The sequence below is a fragment of the Achroia grisella genome, unplaced genomic scaffold, assembly GCF_030625045.1.
Source record: "Achroia grisella isolate CSIRO2021 unplaced genomic scaffold, CSIRO_AGI_Agris_v1 utg2716, whole genome shotgun sequence".
Taxonomy (NCBI): Eukaryota; Metazoa; Arthropoda; class Insecta; order Lepidoptera; family Pyralidae; genus Achroia; species Achroia grisella.
The window spans coordinates 408,034-426,953 of record NW_026712761.1 but is presented as its reverse complement, the minus strand read 5'-3'; the positions used below and the strand labels follow the sequence as shown (position 1 = coordinate 426,953).

Sequence of the window (18,920 nt, the reverse complement as noted above, 5' to 3'; positions counted from 1 at the left end):
TCTTTTCGTTCTCATCGAAAAATTGTAAACAAAGGTGCAGTGTTGCCAGTCAAATAAATAAATAACTACTATTCGAAAATATGAAATTGAGTATCTTGTATTAAATATTAAAAAAAATCTTAACTACATTTTACACATTTTTCTTAATCTTATTAAAATATGAAGGTATTTTCTTCAATTTCTTTCATTTTGTTCTGGCCAAACCGAATGATAATGTTTAAGTAGTCCTTTTTTATACTATATGTTTTACGCTTTGTTGAAGCTTATAATATGCAACGAATTAGAATTTAGAAGTCATTTTAAACTAATGTTAATTAAAATCCAATACCAATTTTGTTGGATTGCAACTAATAAGTTTAAAATTCAATTTGTCCCAAGTACGTGAATAAATGTTAACACTGGCACAGACTTGGTATTAAGATCGGCCAAAGGGAACCAATTTCTTGTAAATTTGTAATTCCAATTAATGTTATATTATATTATTTTTTGCGTCCTTCGGCTTTGGTTTTCTTATCTAGCTTTCACATTCAACAAGTGGTGTATAGATTTTTAAAAATCCAATTACAGATCTTGTATGTATAATATTATAGGCACATAGGTATACTACACATATTATATATTTGCTGCATATTCTAGTATTTATTTGTAGTTTTAGTTATATATAGGTTAACTATTTATTTAGGTTTAAACGATTGTATGGACACAGAAACTACAACGAAATTACATCGCCATTTCAACCAGTCTTCAAACTTCAAAAGTCATAACTTCTTTTTGAAGCTGTGATATGCCAATAAAATTACAGGTTACAGTGATATCCTAGTCCTCCCGATTGGCAGCTCATGAGAGTCATGACACTCTTCCCATATATAGACAATTGCCACTTATCAAGAGTACAGATTGTCGGACATTTCTGCAACATAAAAAATTGCGTATTCCATCTGCAGAGATATAATTAAACTAGGGTCGGCAACGAGCGCATGACACCCCTGGTTTCTCAGGCGTCCATAGGCTACGGTAATCATGTACCTTCAAATGGGCTGTATACTTGTTTAGGCTACTGTAATAGTATAAAAGACTATACTAAAATTGTCCATTTACAAATTATAAATCGGTACTAAATCAAACTTCTAAGTGTTTGAATGTTTAGTCGTGTACTTTAAAATAAAAAGTAAAATATGTAATAAAAAACTCTATTATAAAGAAAAAATATTTATTCTAGAAATTATTACGCAAACGAAAAGAAAAATACTTATCTATTATATAAAGAAAACCATTAACAAAAGTTCAATAACATACACATAATATGGTAAGAAATATATACATTGCAATAAAAAATGTAGTTTTTAAATATTCTAAAAATATTAGCTATAAAGAAATACACTGTAATACTACAAATAGTTTTAATAAAAAAATACTACTAAATTACAATACTTTGTGATGCACTGCCAACACATTTATCGGCGCGAATATGGCGCGAACTGTAACGGCTACTCGCGAATATTTTACCCGCGCGTTTTTAAACGTACTATTTTTCTACTTAAAGTTAAGAGAATGCACTAGTACCATTACTGCTTATTAATACGCCTTAAACTCGACAGGCATATCAAAACAAAAAATACCTTTATTCATGTAGGTCTATTACACTCTTATGATATGTCAAATCTACAGTATGGTCGTAAAACTCCGTTATTATTCTTATCAAATGAGTTTGTAGATATTTACAAAAACACAGATTTAGTATCAAATTCAAATTAGGGCCAATAGAGTGACCACCAGCATATGGTATTGCAATTTTGTCAAAAGAAAATAAATAATAAGTCTAATCAGTGTCTCTAACCCATACAGACCAGTGCCTAAAAGCAGCACCTGTTCACGAGTATGACGGATAAACCAGCCATCATTGCACTATATTATTGGTTATAGACTATACTATAATGAGTGGTTATACAAACTATATTCTATTACTCAATACAAGAACTTTTCAAGGCTACAAAATCCTAAGATTTTTTTAAAATTATTCACATAGGTACTTCAGTCTTACCTTATTATAGAATTTATTGACAAGCCCCACCTCAACGTATTTCATTAGCTAAGGATCATTACATCTACATAATATCAAATAAACCCCAGGTCCCATACTAAAATAAATTCATTCAGTCTTGGGAACTAGTTTAAAAAAGTTCTGTATAGAAGTCTGTTTCATATGGTCTGGCGTTTTTTCTTGTTTTTTCCTTTTCCTTTTAACCGGTGTTATGTCATGCACGGGTTTTTCCAGCACTTCTTTACTGGACCCTTCTTTGTAATTAAGAACATACTGCTTCAAACTCTTTGGACTTATTTTTTCCTTCCTTTTTTTTGAATCGCTTATCTTCAATTTGAAATACTGTTTCCTCCACCGTATTTTCACTCTGATATTTTTGTTATTAATAGACAATTTTGTTGACTTTTTAATTTTCTTCTTACGTCTCTCAGAGGCCAGTGACACTTTCAAATTACTGTTATCGTTGGACAGTTCAATATCAGCGTCTCTCTCTTTATATTTAAGGTTGCACTCCACATACTTGTCTTTCGAAACCTTTTTTCTTTTCATGCTTTTTCTTTTAGTCTGCAATTTTCTTTTTCTATTCGCCTCTAACGCGAAATCTATAGGTGTTCTCAATTTTCTATCACTATTATCTATATCCGAGTGATTATGTTTAAATTTACACTTAAAATCTCTTCCTACCTCATTCAAATATTGATTTTTAAAGCTTTCCACGTCTATATCAACATTAGCCGTTTGCAATGACTCTTTATCTATAGGACTGAATTTAAACGCGCACTTTTTGGTTTTTTCTGGGCTTTTTATGTTTAAATTCTTGATGAAATCAAAATTGGGACTGCTGTCTTCCATTTTAATTACATCAATGTTAACGACCTCGTTGTTTTCAGATATTTCAAGGCTCGAATCCTTTTGTATGTCAACAGTTTTTGTCTCGAGTTTGGGCGTTTGGAGACTGTCATCACTGTTGTGGTCAGCAATGAACTCTGGTGGCAATTGGAAGGTGGAACTGGATGAGTCGTCAACGTTTAGACATTCGGGTTTCGTTGGAGTTGTAATACCATCTTGGGTGTCTTCCTCGATGGTTATTGGTGGTACCTTCTTTGGAGTGGTTTTCGTTGGTGTTTTTTCTAGATTGAACTCCAATTTGAATGGCGAAGTATTTTCTTGTTCAACCTGTAAAATGAAAAAGTGTGATGTTATTTAGAAATCTTTAGTAATATTATAAATGCCATTTCACACCAGAACTATTGCAGTTCTTACACACTTTGGTACACAGATAGTCTAGACCCTTAGAAAGGACGTAGGCTACTTTTTAATGCGGAATAAGGGTTGAAAGGGGTTATGAAAGGTTGTTTGAAAGTATCGTCATTTTTAAAGTCAAGTTTCCGCACTGAATATTTGTGGTCTCACACATGCTAATTGTAGCGGAATTAAACAAAATAATATAAATACATTAAGTAGTGATTGTACTGGTCATTACCTTAACATTATCACATGTGACATCGGTCAGCTTCTTTGGCGAGCACCATTCCTTTACAGGCTCCTTGTTCTTGGCATCTTTTATTGGTGCACTTAAGATATTCTCGATGATGTCTCTATGAATAATATATAATACTTTGTATATAATACAATATATATACTTTACATAATACTTGCACAGATTATTATTATATATTAGAGCCCGTTAGTTTCTGTCACCCGCTTTTTTCCCTTACCTATGATAGTACGGACCGCCTTGTCTTGCGCGGGCATACTCTAATTATATTAAAATTTTAATTACAAACTGAGTGCAAAAGTGAGTGAATTCAAGTGAAATATCATGTGGCCCGTGGAGCATCTATGTATATGACAGACGCTTCCACAATATAGTATTTCCCTTATTTTTTATTTTTCAAACTACTCTAATGCTGTTGGCCGCAGCTGGCCTTTACAGCTTCACCGGACGATAGGGGCGGGTGCAGATGGCACCGCTAGGGTTTGAAACCTCGCGTCAAGTCGTCGTAATTGCGAAAGCCGTTTGAATTGGACAGTGGATCGATTGGTTTTTATACAATCGGAATGACTATGGTGTTTTAAGTGTTAAATATTTTATTATAAGAACTAATTTGTGCAAATCAGGAATTGAATGGTGAACAAGCTGACGGCTTATGTGATGGTAAGTGGTAATTGTAATATACATGAATAGCACTATGTACCTACCGTAACACACCCAGCAATAACCGTACCCTATATAAATACATATACTCAGGGGCGGGTCGTGAATTTGGGGATCCTGGGCTTAATCTATTTAGGGGCCTGCGTAATTATATTACTCAACTAAAAAAATACACCGACCAGAAATTCCCCGTTCCTTTCGACAGACCCATGCTTGCATGGGTTGATTGATCTCAGGGTCGCCAACCTTATCATAGGTTTTTTAACATTCTAGACATTTTTTTTATATTCTAAATATCGTTTCAGTGTGGCCCTTTGTATTCTCGGGGCATTGTGTTGCAGCCCAAACAGCCCTTAGGTAGATCCGCCCCTGCATTTACTTGTATATTCAAATTCAAAATATTTTTATTTGTGTAGGTCTATTACATACTATGATATGTCAAATCTACCGTCAGTTCGGAATATTAAAGGCTAAGACGGAGAATAGAGTCCAATTTACATTATTACTAAGTATTTAAATGAACCGCGCTCGGACATCACGTTATCATGTGATACCCGTGATACCACTCATGCGTCACCATTCCAGAGTACTAAGATGTCATGCCTCTTATCCTATAATTTCATTGCCTAATCTGCGGTTTTTACAAAGCAAATGGTTGGCAACTGAAATAGGTGAGACTGAGGCATCCATGCTCTCATCTTTCACACATCCATGTTTTTTTTGGCCTTGCTTTGCTATTTATTTATTTATTTACATATATTTGTGTATAAATAAATTTCTACTAACATAACGATCCTTTTTTTAACACAGAGGGGCTTTGGCTTTTTAAACTTGAGTCGCACGGTGTCCAACAGCGCAGCATCTATTACTATATCAGATTGTCTGGTGACTTCTTTGAGACTGTACTCTAGCAATTTCCCGGGCGATTTGATACCAATATTCTTGAGTACTGTCGCCTCGACCAGCCGCCGCCTGGGGGCTTTGAGATTCAATTCTTGACGGCTCGACGCTGTGTCCCTTTTTGAGTCTGTGAATAATAATATCTCAGGTCAATTCACACAACGCCATCTAGTCCGAAGCTAAGCAGAGCTTGTTATGTGTACTAGACACCTGATAGAATATTTAGATACATTTTTTTATACTTATACTTACTTAGAAACATAATAATTATAATAATTCCCATGAATACTATTGTACCGTGCAATAAATCGAACTTGTGACCATCGCAAGTAAAGTGGTGTGTTGAACCACTAGTCCGCCAAATGAAAAGACAATAGATCAATATTTTTTATATGTAGACACATTACAATATACATAAAAATTATAAAAACCTTTGACATCAATTTCAGTTTTAATTTCAGCGGTATCTTTAGATGTCGAACTGCAACCTCTGGAACAATTATAATATTACATACACCATACGTATATACTAGTTGATCCCGCAAACGTTTTTTTTTTAAAGTAGGGGTTGATAGTAAAAGGGTGAAAATTTAAGGGTTAAATTTTATAAATCGTATCTAGGGTTCATGATTTCTCGACCTTTTCAATTTCTCGGGTCTCGAGAATTCTCGAGGTCAATTTCTCGGGTCTTCTCGGGTTGTCGAGAAATTTACATTTACGTACGTTTTCTCATATTATTTGGTTCCAATAACGTCAAAAATTCAGTGATTATCCTCTCAAATAAAAGTATCAAATTAAACTTTTATTGAGTATATTTAAAAACATTAATATTATGAATAAATTATTTTTTTTTAAATACAGAAATAATATTAGGTCCTTACATATGAAATTGGCGTTTTGTCGTACTGGCCACTTTGATCTCAAATATCTCCTCTTTTTTAGGAATTCCATTTCCAAATTTATACAGCTATTCACTTTGGGTCACTCATCTACTCGTTGTACACCAACGACATCCCTAAATTCTCCGACTTAAAAGTCGAAATATCGCTGTTTGCCGATGACACGGCTCTCTTTACATCCGCCAAGTCCCGTGCGACAATAGCCAGACGGCTTCAGAAAGCCCTAACGATACTGGGCGAATGGTTCCGTCGGTGGCGCATAGAAGTCAATCCCGAAAAAAGTGCAGCAGTGTACTTTAGCAGGGAATTCGACTCTATGAATCACCCGATCGAACTATTCGGCCAAAACATCCCGTGGGTTTCGAAAACGAAATACCTCGGCGTCACCCTAGATAGGAAACTAACGTTTCGTCCTCACATCAAGCATGTCCGCGACCGAGCCGCCTTTATACTAGGGCGACTCTATCCTTTTATTAACAAGCACAGTAAAATGTCGCTTCGCAACAAGCTGACACTATACAAGGCTTGCATCCGTCCCATCATGACTTACGCTAGTCTCGTATTCGCCCACATACCCTACTGTTTAATCAACCGACTACAAATCATACAGAATAGGTTTCTGCGTCGAGCCACCGGTGCGCCGTGGTTCGTTCGCAGCGTAGACCTCCACCGCGATCTTAATCTGCCCTCCATCAAGCAGTTTATGAAGGAAGCGTCCCGACGCTACTTCGACTCTGCCCAATCCCACCCTAACACGCTTATAGTCAGTGCGGTCAACTACGCACCAAGGAGTAATATCAGACATACGCGACAACGTCGCCCGAGGCACGTTCTCATTGACTCCGACGACCCCATAACGGCAGGTAACCTCTCCACGGGCCCACCCGTTCTACTCCGACCACACTTTTACACATACACACGACACCGTCCTCACCGGCGAAGACGACGACCTCAAACACACAATATCGCGCATACCGGGCGCCTGTGCGCTCCACACCGGCGCCCCTTCGATCGATCCCCCGTCCAATTCAAACGGGGATCGAAATTACAACGGCCCGAGCCGAGATTCGAACCCCTAGTGGTGCCCTCAGACTAAAGTCGTATCCGTCAGGCAGGAGTTGGCCTTCAGCCGCTCCATAAGTCCTTCCGCGGGTTTGGAGTACCATCTGCACTCGCCTCCTAACGTCCGGTGAAGCTGTAAAGGCCAGCTACGGCCAACACCATCAGAGTAGTCCGAAAAAAAAAATGCAAAGCAATCTCGGTGGGCGGCCGGAATCCAAGGTTGATAATGAAGAATTGAAGGCTATTGTGGAAGCGGATCCATCGCAAACCCGTCCGAGTTAGCTGCAGGCTGCGGTGTTAGTGACAAAACTGTTTTAATCCTTTAGCAAATTGGGAAGGTGAAAAAGCTTGAAAAGTGGGTCCCTCAAGAATTCAATGGAGTAAATCGACAAACGCGCGTAGCTTGCTGCGTTACATTAGTCAACCGGCATAATAATGAAGGGATTTTAAATAAAATCATTTCCTGTGATGGAAAGTAGATCTTGTACGATAATCGGAAACGCTCATTGCAATGGCTAAACCCTGGCGAACCAACCAAATCCTGCTCCACGCGAAAATTGGCTCAAAAAATGTTACTTGTGAACGTTTGGTGGACTATTTCCGGTGTTGTTCACTTCGGCAATGTGTATTGTCAGCAATTGAGAAACCATGATGGAAAAGTTAGCTGCTAAACAACCGAGGCTGGTCAAACGCCAAGAACGCTTGACCACATACTGCACAACAGACAGTTACCAAATTAGAAGAGCTTCAGTTGGAATGTCTAAGACAACCACCGTACTTCCCGGACCTTGCTCCAACAGATTACCATTTTTTTCAAAATTTACTAAGTAATTTTAATAACTTCTTGCAAGGGGAAAAAATTAAACTCCGATGGGGCAGTCCAAAGTACAAAAACAAAAGGCAAAAGTGCATAAATAGAAATGGTACCTATGTACCTAGATTAAATAAATATATTATATTTTGAAAAAAAAATACTTCAGGTTATTCCCTTACAAAACGCCAATTTAAAATTTTCAGGACCTAATTGTTCTTATAATTAGACTTATTTATAATGACATATATTATATATTTATAATGACAGCACCATTTTTGGCTGCTTATTTAGAAAATAAAAACAACGTAAACAAAAATAGTTACTACAAAATAAAAAAATAACATGAAAGAAAACAAAAACGTTAATATCTTAAATTATTGCGCCGCCACGCAACAAAACAAAGGGCAATTAAATTTCTATATAGGTACATGATTTCTCGAGTTCTCGACTTTTCTCGAGCTTGATTTCCCGGGAACAAAACCCATGAATTTCCCGGGAATTCTCGAACCGAGAATTCCCGGGAATGAACCCTAATCGTATCCGTCAGGCGGGAGCTGGCCTTCAGCCGCTCCGTAAGTCCTTTTGGTTTGTAATGACATCTGCACTCGCCCCTATCGCCTGGTGAATCTGTAAAGGCCAGCTGCGGCCAACAGCATTAGAGTAGTCCGAAAAAAAGTCTACGGTATTGCATCTTTTGCTTTTTTTATTATAAGAAATGGTAAACAATTTAACAAACCACATTTATATATACATGGACAACTCCTGTGTTTTGTTCCGGAGCAAATCCGTAATCTGTAATTTTACTGCGTTATACTCACTCTTGAAACAAAACAACTTACAAAGCAAGTTACAGGATTAGAGAAGTCCGAAAAAAAATTCTACAAAGGACATCAAATATATAATTATACTTACGCCCGTACGCCTTTGGTCCTCCGAAGTGACATTCTGGATCGCATGAGAGGCCGGGGCAGGTTAGCTGGTACAGGTGCCCGCTCCGACAATACCACTGTACAAATAATACAGACTTACATTACCTAGGACAATTAACACAGCGCCATCTAGTTCCACGCTATTTGCCACGCAGAGCTTGTGTTATGGATACTAGACAACTGATACAAATACTTAGATTTTTTTTTGTAAATACATACATAATAGAAAACACCCAGACCGATGTTGGCACCGTGCGAGGAATCGTACCCGCGGCCATCGGAAGTATGTGCTAAACCGCTAACGGTTTACGCTGGCGGAACACTAGTGGAGGATGATAAGATGAACATGAGGTCAGGTCAGTTAGCCCATCGTGACAAATTGACTTGGAATTTATCACGATGGTTTCCAGGGGAACCGCGTCGAGGTCAACATTACATGGTACATTGCTATCAATGGGATGAAGAGTCCGCATTACTAACAATCTCCTTCCCTCCAATAACTCCAGTTAGCGCAGCCAACTAGGCTTACCATTAAAATTATGCATGTAACTTATAACTAATCCTGAATAATGTTTAGATTATATATATTTAAGTTTGTTATTGACAATTTTTATGTTTACTTTGTTAGTTGTAGTTTAAAACTTAATATGCTATCGTCGTCGTCGATCTCACATTGTATTTTACTGATAAAGGCTATAACAGAATAGCAGAGAGGGTGCACTCACTGCCCTCACTGAGTTATCGACCGTTTTGTCTCATTAATTAGTTTTAAATTATATTATTGTATGGGCAACAGTTGTATTGTGTGAAAAGTTTTTGTTTGAGACAAATAAAGATTATTATTATCATGTAAATCCGTTTAACTTTATTACTAATATGTACTAAATGTGAAAGTTTAAAATATGTAATTAAATAGATTAATAATATCTCAGAGCAATTCAATACACTATTGTATTGGGTCTGCCCTGTAAGTGGTTTCGGACAGTGCGGTTTCAGAGGAGCTACCTCCTATGTACAAGGCAGGTAGTTCTTTTTTCATGAGATTACAGCATGGGGTTTTTCAAGAAGGGTATAGTCAGGTTTCTTAAGGGTTAGCAACGCGCAATTGGCACCCCTGGTGTCATGTGCCATATCCTGTAATTCAACTGTCCAATCTAACCATACAAGGCTCATTACTATGACCGTATACCTGCTGCTATATTGTTGGCCAATTGATCCAGATCCGCAGGAGCGGCTGGTCTGCATACTCGGCACACGTATCGCTCCGGGTGGACCCTGGTACCACTAGTAAAGTCATTACTCCTCCCAGTAGAGTCCAAACGCCTCCCAGTAGAGACTGAACTCCCAGCAATGTCTGAAGTTTTCCCAATAGAGTCCGAAATAATCCCAGTAGAGTCCAAACTATTTCCAGCAGAGTCCGAACTCCTCCCATTGGAGTCCACATTCACCCCAGTGGAGTCAGCATCGCAATCCAAGTTGAGGCAATGTAGATGTATGCCGCTGCTGCCGCATAGGATGCATAGTATTATATCCCAAGGCCTAGAATGCAATATTTTTGTATGTTTTATACACATTATAATACAAAGTCCCGGGGGAAGGGGATTGTTAGTAATGTAGACTCTCGACCCCATTTTTTTTTAATGATTGATAATGGAAATGTGTACCCGCCTGCGCTAACGGTATACGCTGGCGGGGCACCAGTGGAGGGTGATAAGATGAGCATGAGGTCAGGTCAGTTAGCTCATCATAACAAATTCAACAATAATTTATCACGATGGTTTCCAGGGGGAACCGCGTCGAGGTCAACCTGACATGGTACATTGCTAGCAATGAGATCATCAGTCCACATTACTAACAATCCTCTTTCCCCCCTCACGACCCCATTGCTAGCATAGTATTATATCCCAAGACCTAGAATGCAATATTTTTGTATGTTTCATACACATTATAATACAAAGTCCCGGTGGGAAGGGGATTGTTGGTAATGTTGATTGATAACCCCATTGCTAGCAATGTACCATGTCAGGTTGAGCTCCACGCGGTTCTCCCTGGTAACCATAGTGATAAATTATTGTTGAATTTGTTATGATGGGCTAACTGACCTGAACCTCATGCTCATCTTATCATCCTCCACTGGTGCCCCGCCAGCGTAAACCGTTAACGCAGGCGGGTGTACCATTCCATTATCATCCACAAAAAAAAATACAAAGTCTCTGCCGCGTCTGTTGTATGTTAGCGATAATAGAAATATCATTTAGTACTAACTGTGCACACGTGTGCGGCGTGTATTTTATAGCCTATATTATTACTATTATTCTGATATATAAGCTATAGTTTTTGCGTGAGAGTAACAAACATCCATACTCACAAACTTTAGTATTTATAACAGTACTAGCTGTGCCCACGATTTCATCCGCATGAAATTTATAGCGTAAATGTTATTCTGACGTATAAACTATATTACTGTAAAGTTTTATCAAAATCCATTCAGTAGTTTCTATACTCACAAATTTTCGCGTTTATAATATTAATAAGATTTAAAAAAATTATTTGTATCAGTTGTCTAGTACCCATAACACAAGCTCTGTTTACCGTGGGACTAGATGGCGCTGTGTTAACTGTCCAGGGTTATTTATTTATTATAAGTATACAGACCCGTCGCTATCGTGGAGTCGGCCGCGGCGACAGTAACAGCTGACAGCGTCGCAGGCGGCCTCCCGCTCGTATATCTCAGCGAATGCGTTCTGCTCCAGCTCCCACGCAGCATCCCTGTGTATATCATCTTAATATTTATTTACGCAAAAACTATAAAATAGAATAGAAATGCATAGCTTGGGATTAGATGGCGCATTGTAAATTGTTCAGTGTATTATTATAATATACTAGCTGTATACGCGACTTCGTCCGCGTGGAATTTAACCTTATTTTTCTAATATAAAAGTAGCCTAAGTTACTCCTTATTACATCAGCTACCTGCTATAAGTCCCGTTAAAATAGTCCAGTCATTTCAGAGATTAGCCGGAACAAAAAGACAGATAGACAAAAATAGTAAAATATGTTATTTTGTTGTATGTATTTGTGATGATGCGGTCTAAGCTGTTAAACGCAAGCTTAGTTTACAAGAAAGTTTTTGCATGAAAGAGTAACAAACATCAATACTTACAAACTTTCGCGTTTTTAATATTATTATTAAGATACATGTTACCAAATTGTGTGTATTGTGAATATCTATATATATATATATATGTACGTGTGTTATATGTGTATATATGTATCAAAATGGTTGTCAATAAATGTTTTTATTTCTTTCTTTCAAACTGCGAGTTCATTACATTAGCAATAGACAATTCTACTCACCGATCTGGTACATAATATCCTTGACCAACGACCGCCTTGTAGAAATCATCCTTGTCATTGCACAGCGGACACTTCAAGTAGTGCATGCCGGCACTGAGCGCCATTCTCTGTAAAAAAAAGAAATCAAATCTAATCAAAAATTATTTATTCATGTCGGACATTTTAGCCGCTTATGAACGTCAAATCTTTTGTATTAATATTTTTTTCATACCGTCCAGTTCAGTATACAGATGCAATTGAGAAGAACTGGCGAGACACTACTTTCTTTTTTTAAAGCAAGTTTATTTACTACTCTCAGCTGGAAAGCACTCCAAACTAACGGTAAATTTGACATACCATGAGAGTCTGTACTTAGATCTACATAAATAAAGATATTTTGATTTAATTTGATGCCAAATGTTTTTAATATATTAAATCTGGACAATACCTGTAAGCATGTTCTATGAAACCAGGCATCTCGAGCACAGCACGGCGGCCAGAAAGTCTCCGTGCTTGGATAGCCATCCACTTCTTCGTAGCATATCACACATACCGTTTCTGTGAATACAGTTTCATAATCATATTGTATATAACAATTTAATATATATTATTTTGGTTAATTCCGCTATATATTTTTTATAACCCTGGACTATTAACACAGCGCCATCTAGTTCCATGGTAAGCATAGCTTGTGTTATAGGTACAGACAACTAATATCAATACAGTTTTTTTTTGTAAATACATACATAATATACATAGAAAACACCCAGAGAGGGGGGAAGGGTATTGTTAGTAATGTGGGCTGTTGACCCCATTGTAAGCAAAGTATCATGTCAGGATGACCTCCATGCGATTCCCCCTGGAAACCATCGTGATAACCTCCTGGTGAATTTGTCACGATGGGCTAACTGACTTGACGTCATGCTCATTTTATCACCCTCCATTGGTGCCCCGCCAGCGTAAACCGTTAGCGCAGGCGGATGCATCATTCCATTATCATACCGTAAAAAAAAACACCCAGACCGATACAAACAGTCATACTCATGAATAAAAATATTTGCATCGAAATGCGAGCGAACCCGCTACCATCGGAAGTAAAGCGATATGCCAAACAGCTAGACTACCGAGACAATTGCAATTTCCCATCAACTTGTTCACCATTACAATTGCATAAAACAAAAGTATATTCAATCCCACCTTCAGAAATGCTGACGTCAGCATTAGATTTGTCTGATATAGCAGTCTGCTCCTTATTTTTAGACTTCTTCATCCGCATCTTAGCATTGACCATTATATTGGCAGCGACACTTTGTTTTGGCGCATGAATCTGGCAGTATGATCTGAATAGAAAAGACTTAATATAATAATAGTAACTACTTCTTAGGGCAACTTACACAGCGCCATCTAGTCCTAAACTAAGAAGAGCTTGTGTTATGGATACTACACAACTGATATAAATATGTTTTTGTTTGTAAATACATACTTTTCTATGTATAATAGAAATACTAAGTAAGTGCCAGACGTTTAATTCTTGTTGTCATAAAATTTGTAATTGTCAGTCTTTGGTCTATTAAGCATTCCATAAATTAAGTCTCATAAATACATACTTTATATACATAGAAATACTAAACATTTTTCCATATTTCCATTTGCAAAAAAAGCATTGATTTTGAAATTCACGATATATTTTTTAATCTATTACTTTAGCTAGCTTTTAACATAATTTTTCGATATATGCTGCTTAACTAGATGTTTAATTCAAGTTTTTTTTTTATTTTTTCTTTTTAAATTTAGGGACTTTTGTACCATCTAAGTACATGTCAGTCCCATTGTACCGTAAAACCAATCACTCCATTACCTACCAGTGAACAAATTGCCTTAGCCGCACCGCCCGAAGGATCGGCTAAAACAGTTTGTATGGCACCAACATCAAATATATTTATTTTATGGTCTAACGTTACTCCATGTCGTAGACTCTCGTTCCTGACACACTCCATCAGCAAATGATATACATCATCTATTGTTTAATTCTTGTTGCCACAAAATTTGTAATTGTCAGTCTTGGGTATATTAACATGCATTCCATAAATTAAGTCGCGGGGGATGAGGTATGGCAGAAATGTGGGGTCATCAGTAGGGTACCATGTCAGTTTGACCTCCACTCCATGTGGGACCTTGATAAATTCCTGGTAAATTTGTCACGATGAACTAGCTGACCTGACCTCATGTTCATCTTATTATCCTCCACTGGTGTCCCGCTAATGTAAATGGTTAACGCAGACGGGTGGACCAATCCAAATTTGAATGAAAATACAAAAACATACTTGTAAGTCCCAAAAAACAGAGAGACAGCATTCTTCCGCCTTCCGCATGGCAAATGGAACTGCTTCCGGCATTGGCCGACTGAACACCCCAGGGTAGCACCATCGCGACCACAGTAGGAGCATTTCTGTGGAAATTTTTTTTTTTGTTATAAAAATAGATATAGAGTACTAAGTTTTAGTTTTTACCTTCTTTTTTTGTTTACAAATTATTATTATTTTCTATGAATAAAAAAAATATATATATGTTATTAAATTACATTCATTTTCAGCCATTTCGAAGGGGTATGGTAACTAACATTTTAACATGAGAATTTTATACATGAGATATATTCTAACAAGTCCTTACATGTTTTTTGCTGCGCTCTAATTCAGCCAATATGTCTGGGTACAAGAACCCAAACAGTCCCTCCTCATCTTTGCCTTTTTGCATCAGACAACATGACAGCAACTGTAAAACATTTTTTAATATAACAGATCATAATCTCAGGGCAATTCATATAGCACCATCTAAACCCAAGTTACGCTAGCTAAGCTTATATATAAGTATGATATCACTATACAATACACACCACCTAGTCCCAAGCTAAGCATAGCTTGTGTTATAGGTGCTCAGCAACTTAGTAAGATAAATAGATATAATGGCAATTTTAAATTAAATGTAGGTGGGGATTGTTAGTAATGGGAACTAGTAACTCCCATTGTGATAAATTCTTGGTGAATTTGTCACGATGGGCTAACTGACCTGACCTCATGCTCATCCTATCATCCTCACCGTTACCGCAAGCGGGTGTATCATACACAAAAAAAAAACTTAAATGTAGGAATACTGGGTGAAACTGAATAACATTTACAAAGAAGAAGTGGAAAATTGATACACAAATTTTGATATTGTTTTTCAGTTCAAGTTATAATAAAACTGTGCTATCATACAACTTAATAACGAAAATTCACAGATTACGTTAAAATTTCTAGTTTACTTACTATTTTGTAAGTTATTCAATTACATTAGTTATGTACATAGCTATGTTTGGTATATCCTGTGCAAATAACCCTGCTTTTATTGTAGATTTTATTTGGATGACAATCACTTACATATTAAATAAACACTATGGCTTCAGTGGTATATTTATAAGATCACTAAAGTAATTTTAAATAATAATTGTTTTAATTCAACTAAGTTAAACTTTATTGAAGGAAAGAAACTAGTACAAAAATTTACTTACAACACAGAAGTAGTGGCATTTTATACCGCCAATGATGTATAACTTGCCATAAATTAACTCGTCGTCCACATTTTCGTGGCAAAATGCACAGGGCCCTTTTTCTTTAGTGACTAATTTAGCTAATAACTTAGTTTTACGTGTTGTACTTTTCTTGGTAGACATATTTATATAAATAACTCTAATAACAGTATAAATATAATTAAAAAATATTTATGCTATTGGCACATTCATTATTGCAGTAAATATTAGTAAAATAACAGAGTTACTTGCAAGATTCTATAATATAAATTAACATTTCACAAATTAATTAATCTTGTACAACGTCAAAACAAAAAACTGAGATTTGGCGGGAGTAATTTATTTTTTTAACTTTATTTTTAATATGATATAAAAGCTAAAGAACATTAAAATACAGTTATCCTCCCATAGACAATTACAGAAGTCAAATTCCAAGACAATGTATGGATGCTTGGTAGAAGATATAACAAAGTTAGAACTACTTACCAATGCATTCTCTCTCTGCCTAGTACTCTGTCAAATGTGTTCAGTGCATGTATTCACAGTTTAATCAAAGAGACAATTGTATATAGTTATGACAAATATTAAAAAATATAGTTTAATAACAATAACTTGCATATTTGTCAATATTTATATTTTATTGTATGTTAAATAAAATCGAAAAAGTGAATTTCACACAATTTATTAGCGAATTTGAATAGTTGAATAGTTCAATGCCATTGTCTATGGTAAAAGAAATTTAAAAATATGAATTATGTGAGCAATTAATGAAGCAACACTCATTTGTAAATGTCAAAAAATCCAAAAAAGCCGCAAAGGCGACATTAGTTTTAATTTATTTTTATTGTTATTTGTTTAATTATTGTTAAAAATCAATTTAGAGAGTGTGCTACAACCGTAATTTTATCTAGTCTTAGATAGATCTATAGTAATTCGCCCACAACCCAAAGCGTTGACTTTTATCGTGCCATAAATATGTTGATTGATTATCCTTTGTTTTGAAAATAGTGGGATTTCGACACTTTCAATTGGAAAACAACTAGAAATCTAATAACAAATGCCGTGTAAGTGCACATTTTAATGAGTAGTGTCCTGAAAGTACTTATTTCTGCTACATTTAGTGATAAATTGGCAATGGGCACTTGGTGAATTTCGCAATTCTTACTGACTGATACAATTTCGTCGTTTCGCCTCGGATATGGCTGTATTGCTTAACAACGGTCGTGAAACGCGCCAACAACCGGTAAACACGAGGAAAATGCATTCAAATATAGAATAAAGTATAATATTATCGTAAAATGTCCACGATTGAAAACAGTCAAGGTATTTGGTCTGTGGCAAATGAAAATATTGATTCTAAATACGAAAAATGCCGTCATATCACTGAAGAGATATATAAAAGGATTAATATAACGTTTGAAATTAAAAAGCTGGAGACTGAAGTCCAAAGTGATGTCTCTGAACAGAGGTATATCATTCATTTATTTACAGTATCTAAATATTATATGTTCATCTGGCAACAATGCAAAGATCCACAAGGTCATCTGCATGGATACCTCGGTATATCACGGGCACACTGCCTTACTTCCAATGGTAGTGGGTTCTATTCCTCATAGTACAAACAATGACTGTCTGTTGGTATCATCTCAGTATTTTTATGTATTTTTTTTTAATATTAATTTCCTTATAATTACAATTTTTAAATTATCAATGTATATTATGTATGATTTACAAAAAAATTGTATCTTTGTATTTATATCAGTTGTCTAGTACCCATAACTCTGCTTAGTTTAGGACTAATTGGTGCTGTGTGAGTTGTCCTGAGCTATTATTATCTTAATGATATTATAAAGGTGATAGTTTGTGAATATGGATGTTTGTTACTCTTTCACACAAAAACTACTAAACAGATTTTGAAATTTTCAGTAATATAGCTTATGCATCAGAACAACATATAGGGTACATTTTTATTGAAATTTAACACCTGTAGGTGTAGGTGTAACCTAGCACAGTTTGTATTTCATAATTAAGTTTTATATTATTCTTTATCGAAATATCTACAGCGACCAAATAGACAGCAACGAATTGAGCAACGAAACAGACCTGTTTGCTTGTGACAAAAGTGATACACTTTCAAGCAGCACCGAGGCAGAGAAACCAACAGCAACCTGTGAGAAGTACATCAACATTAACAACAATGAGGAAATGAATAAGAAAGCGATAGTAGTGTGCAAGAGGCCAAGGAAAAAGTAAGATTCTCTCTCTCTGTCCAACTCATTTTCCAGCTGGAGTTGGGTCTCCTTGTACATCTTTGCCAGAGAATTCTGCTCTGGGTTTTATGTGTAGTATTTTTTATTGGGTTGTTTGGGCTATTATCAGATGCTTGGAGCTGTAGCACTGTGATCTACATAGATCTATTGCTTGCCCTTTTATTATTAATATTAATTTATATTTAATAATTTATTTAATTGAATGAAGGTTTCATTATCAATATATATAAAAAATATGATAGTCCTATTGAGAACAATGGAATGCTAAGAAAGGTTCAGTCAACCTTTCTTAGCATTCCATTGTTCTCAAGTAGAGAATGCCTATAGCATTAAGTCTGTCTTTTGTACCATAATTTATTTATTTATTTCAGATTATATCCACCCCTAAATTTTTTTTTTATTTTAAGGCAAAATAATGTTTCCTGGTACAGCTAGTATATATATAGAGATACAGAGATATACACTTAATTCATATATCTGTGTCCACATTCAGAAGCACTGGGTCCACAATGCAAGGATATCCAGTGCCTCTGGAGCGGACAATTAGATATATTTACAACAGTTGTTAGGATGTTTGCGCTCCCCTGAATTCTAGACATCAGTAATACAGCTCTTTTATGAATTATGGCTTGAAACCCGTCTACCCGCGCAGCTGCAAACTTTGCCAATAAAGTTTAAATATACTATTATGATTATAGGTTCAGGAAACGCGTGAAGAAACGCCAACAGAAACCAGCGAGAAGTGAATCGGACGGGTCCAGTGATGAGGCACTCCCGCTGAGCAGGATGCTGGATGTGGACACCAAGAGTGCTGATGACTGCAAGAGCGAGTCACCGGACAATGTGATGGGTGTGCCTAAAATTGTAATAATTACTAAAGGTAAAGTATTTTTAATTAATGGTAATGGTATGATAAAGAATCCTATCGCACTGTTTTTTGGGTCTA

General features: G+C 36.2%; 2 protein-coding genes across 2 annotated transcripts in view; one reads left to right on the top strand and one right to left on the bottom strand.

The window, feature by feature from the left end:
- Nucleotides 1-1,248: 1,248 nt before the first annotated feature.
- Nucleotides 1,249-15,971, bottom strand: LOC131842997 (uncharacterized). The gene is made up of 13 exons (XM_059191593.1): nucleotides 15,687-15,971; nucleotides 14,810-14,911; nucleotides 14,464-14,588; nucleotides 13,337-13,479; nucleotides 12,588-12,697; nucleotides 12,161-12,267; nucleotides 11,459-11,572; nucleotides 9,993-10,342; nucleotides 8,787-8,880; nucleotides 5,531-5,589; nucleotides 4,986-5,226; nucleotides 3,525-3,639; nucleotides 1,249-3,217 (listed from the first exon to the last, which is right to left on the bottom strand). The coding sequence occupies exons 1-13, from the start codon at nucleotides 15,846-15,848 to the stop codon at nucleotides 2,150-2,152; spliced, it is 2,790 nt and encodes a 929-aa protein (XP_059047576.1). The 5' UTR covers nucleotides 15,849-15,971; the 3' UTR covers nucleotides 1,249-2,149.
- A 566-nt stretch (nucleotides 15,972-16,537) lies between these two features.
- LOC131843045 (uncharacterized) overlaps nucleotides 16,538-18,920 on the top strand; it is a 32,800-nt gene continuing 30,417 nt past the window's right edge. Inside the window, exons 1-3 of the mRNA XM_059191635.1 lie at nucleotides 16,538-17,172; nucleotides 17,768-17,953; nucleotides 18,673-18,854. Of these exons, the coding sequence (XP_059047618.1) occupies nucleotides 17,003-17,172; nucleotides 17,768-17,953; nucleotides 18,673-18,854 (538 nt within the window). The 5' untranslated portion in view covers nucleotides 16,538-17,002. The remainder of the gene's footprint in view (nucleotides 17,173-17,767; nucleotides 17,954-18,672; nucleotides 18,855-18,920) is intronic.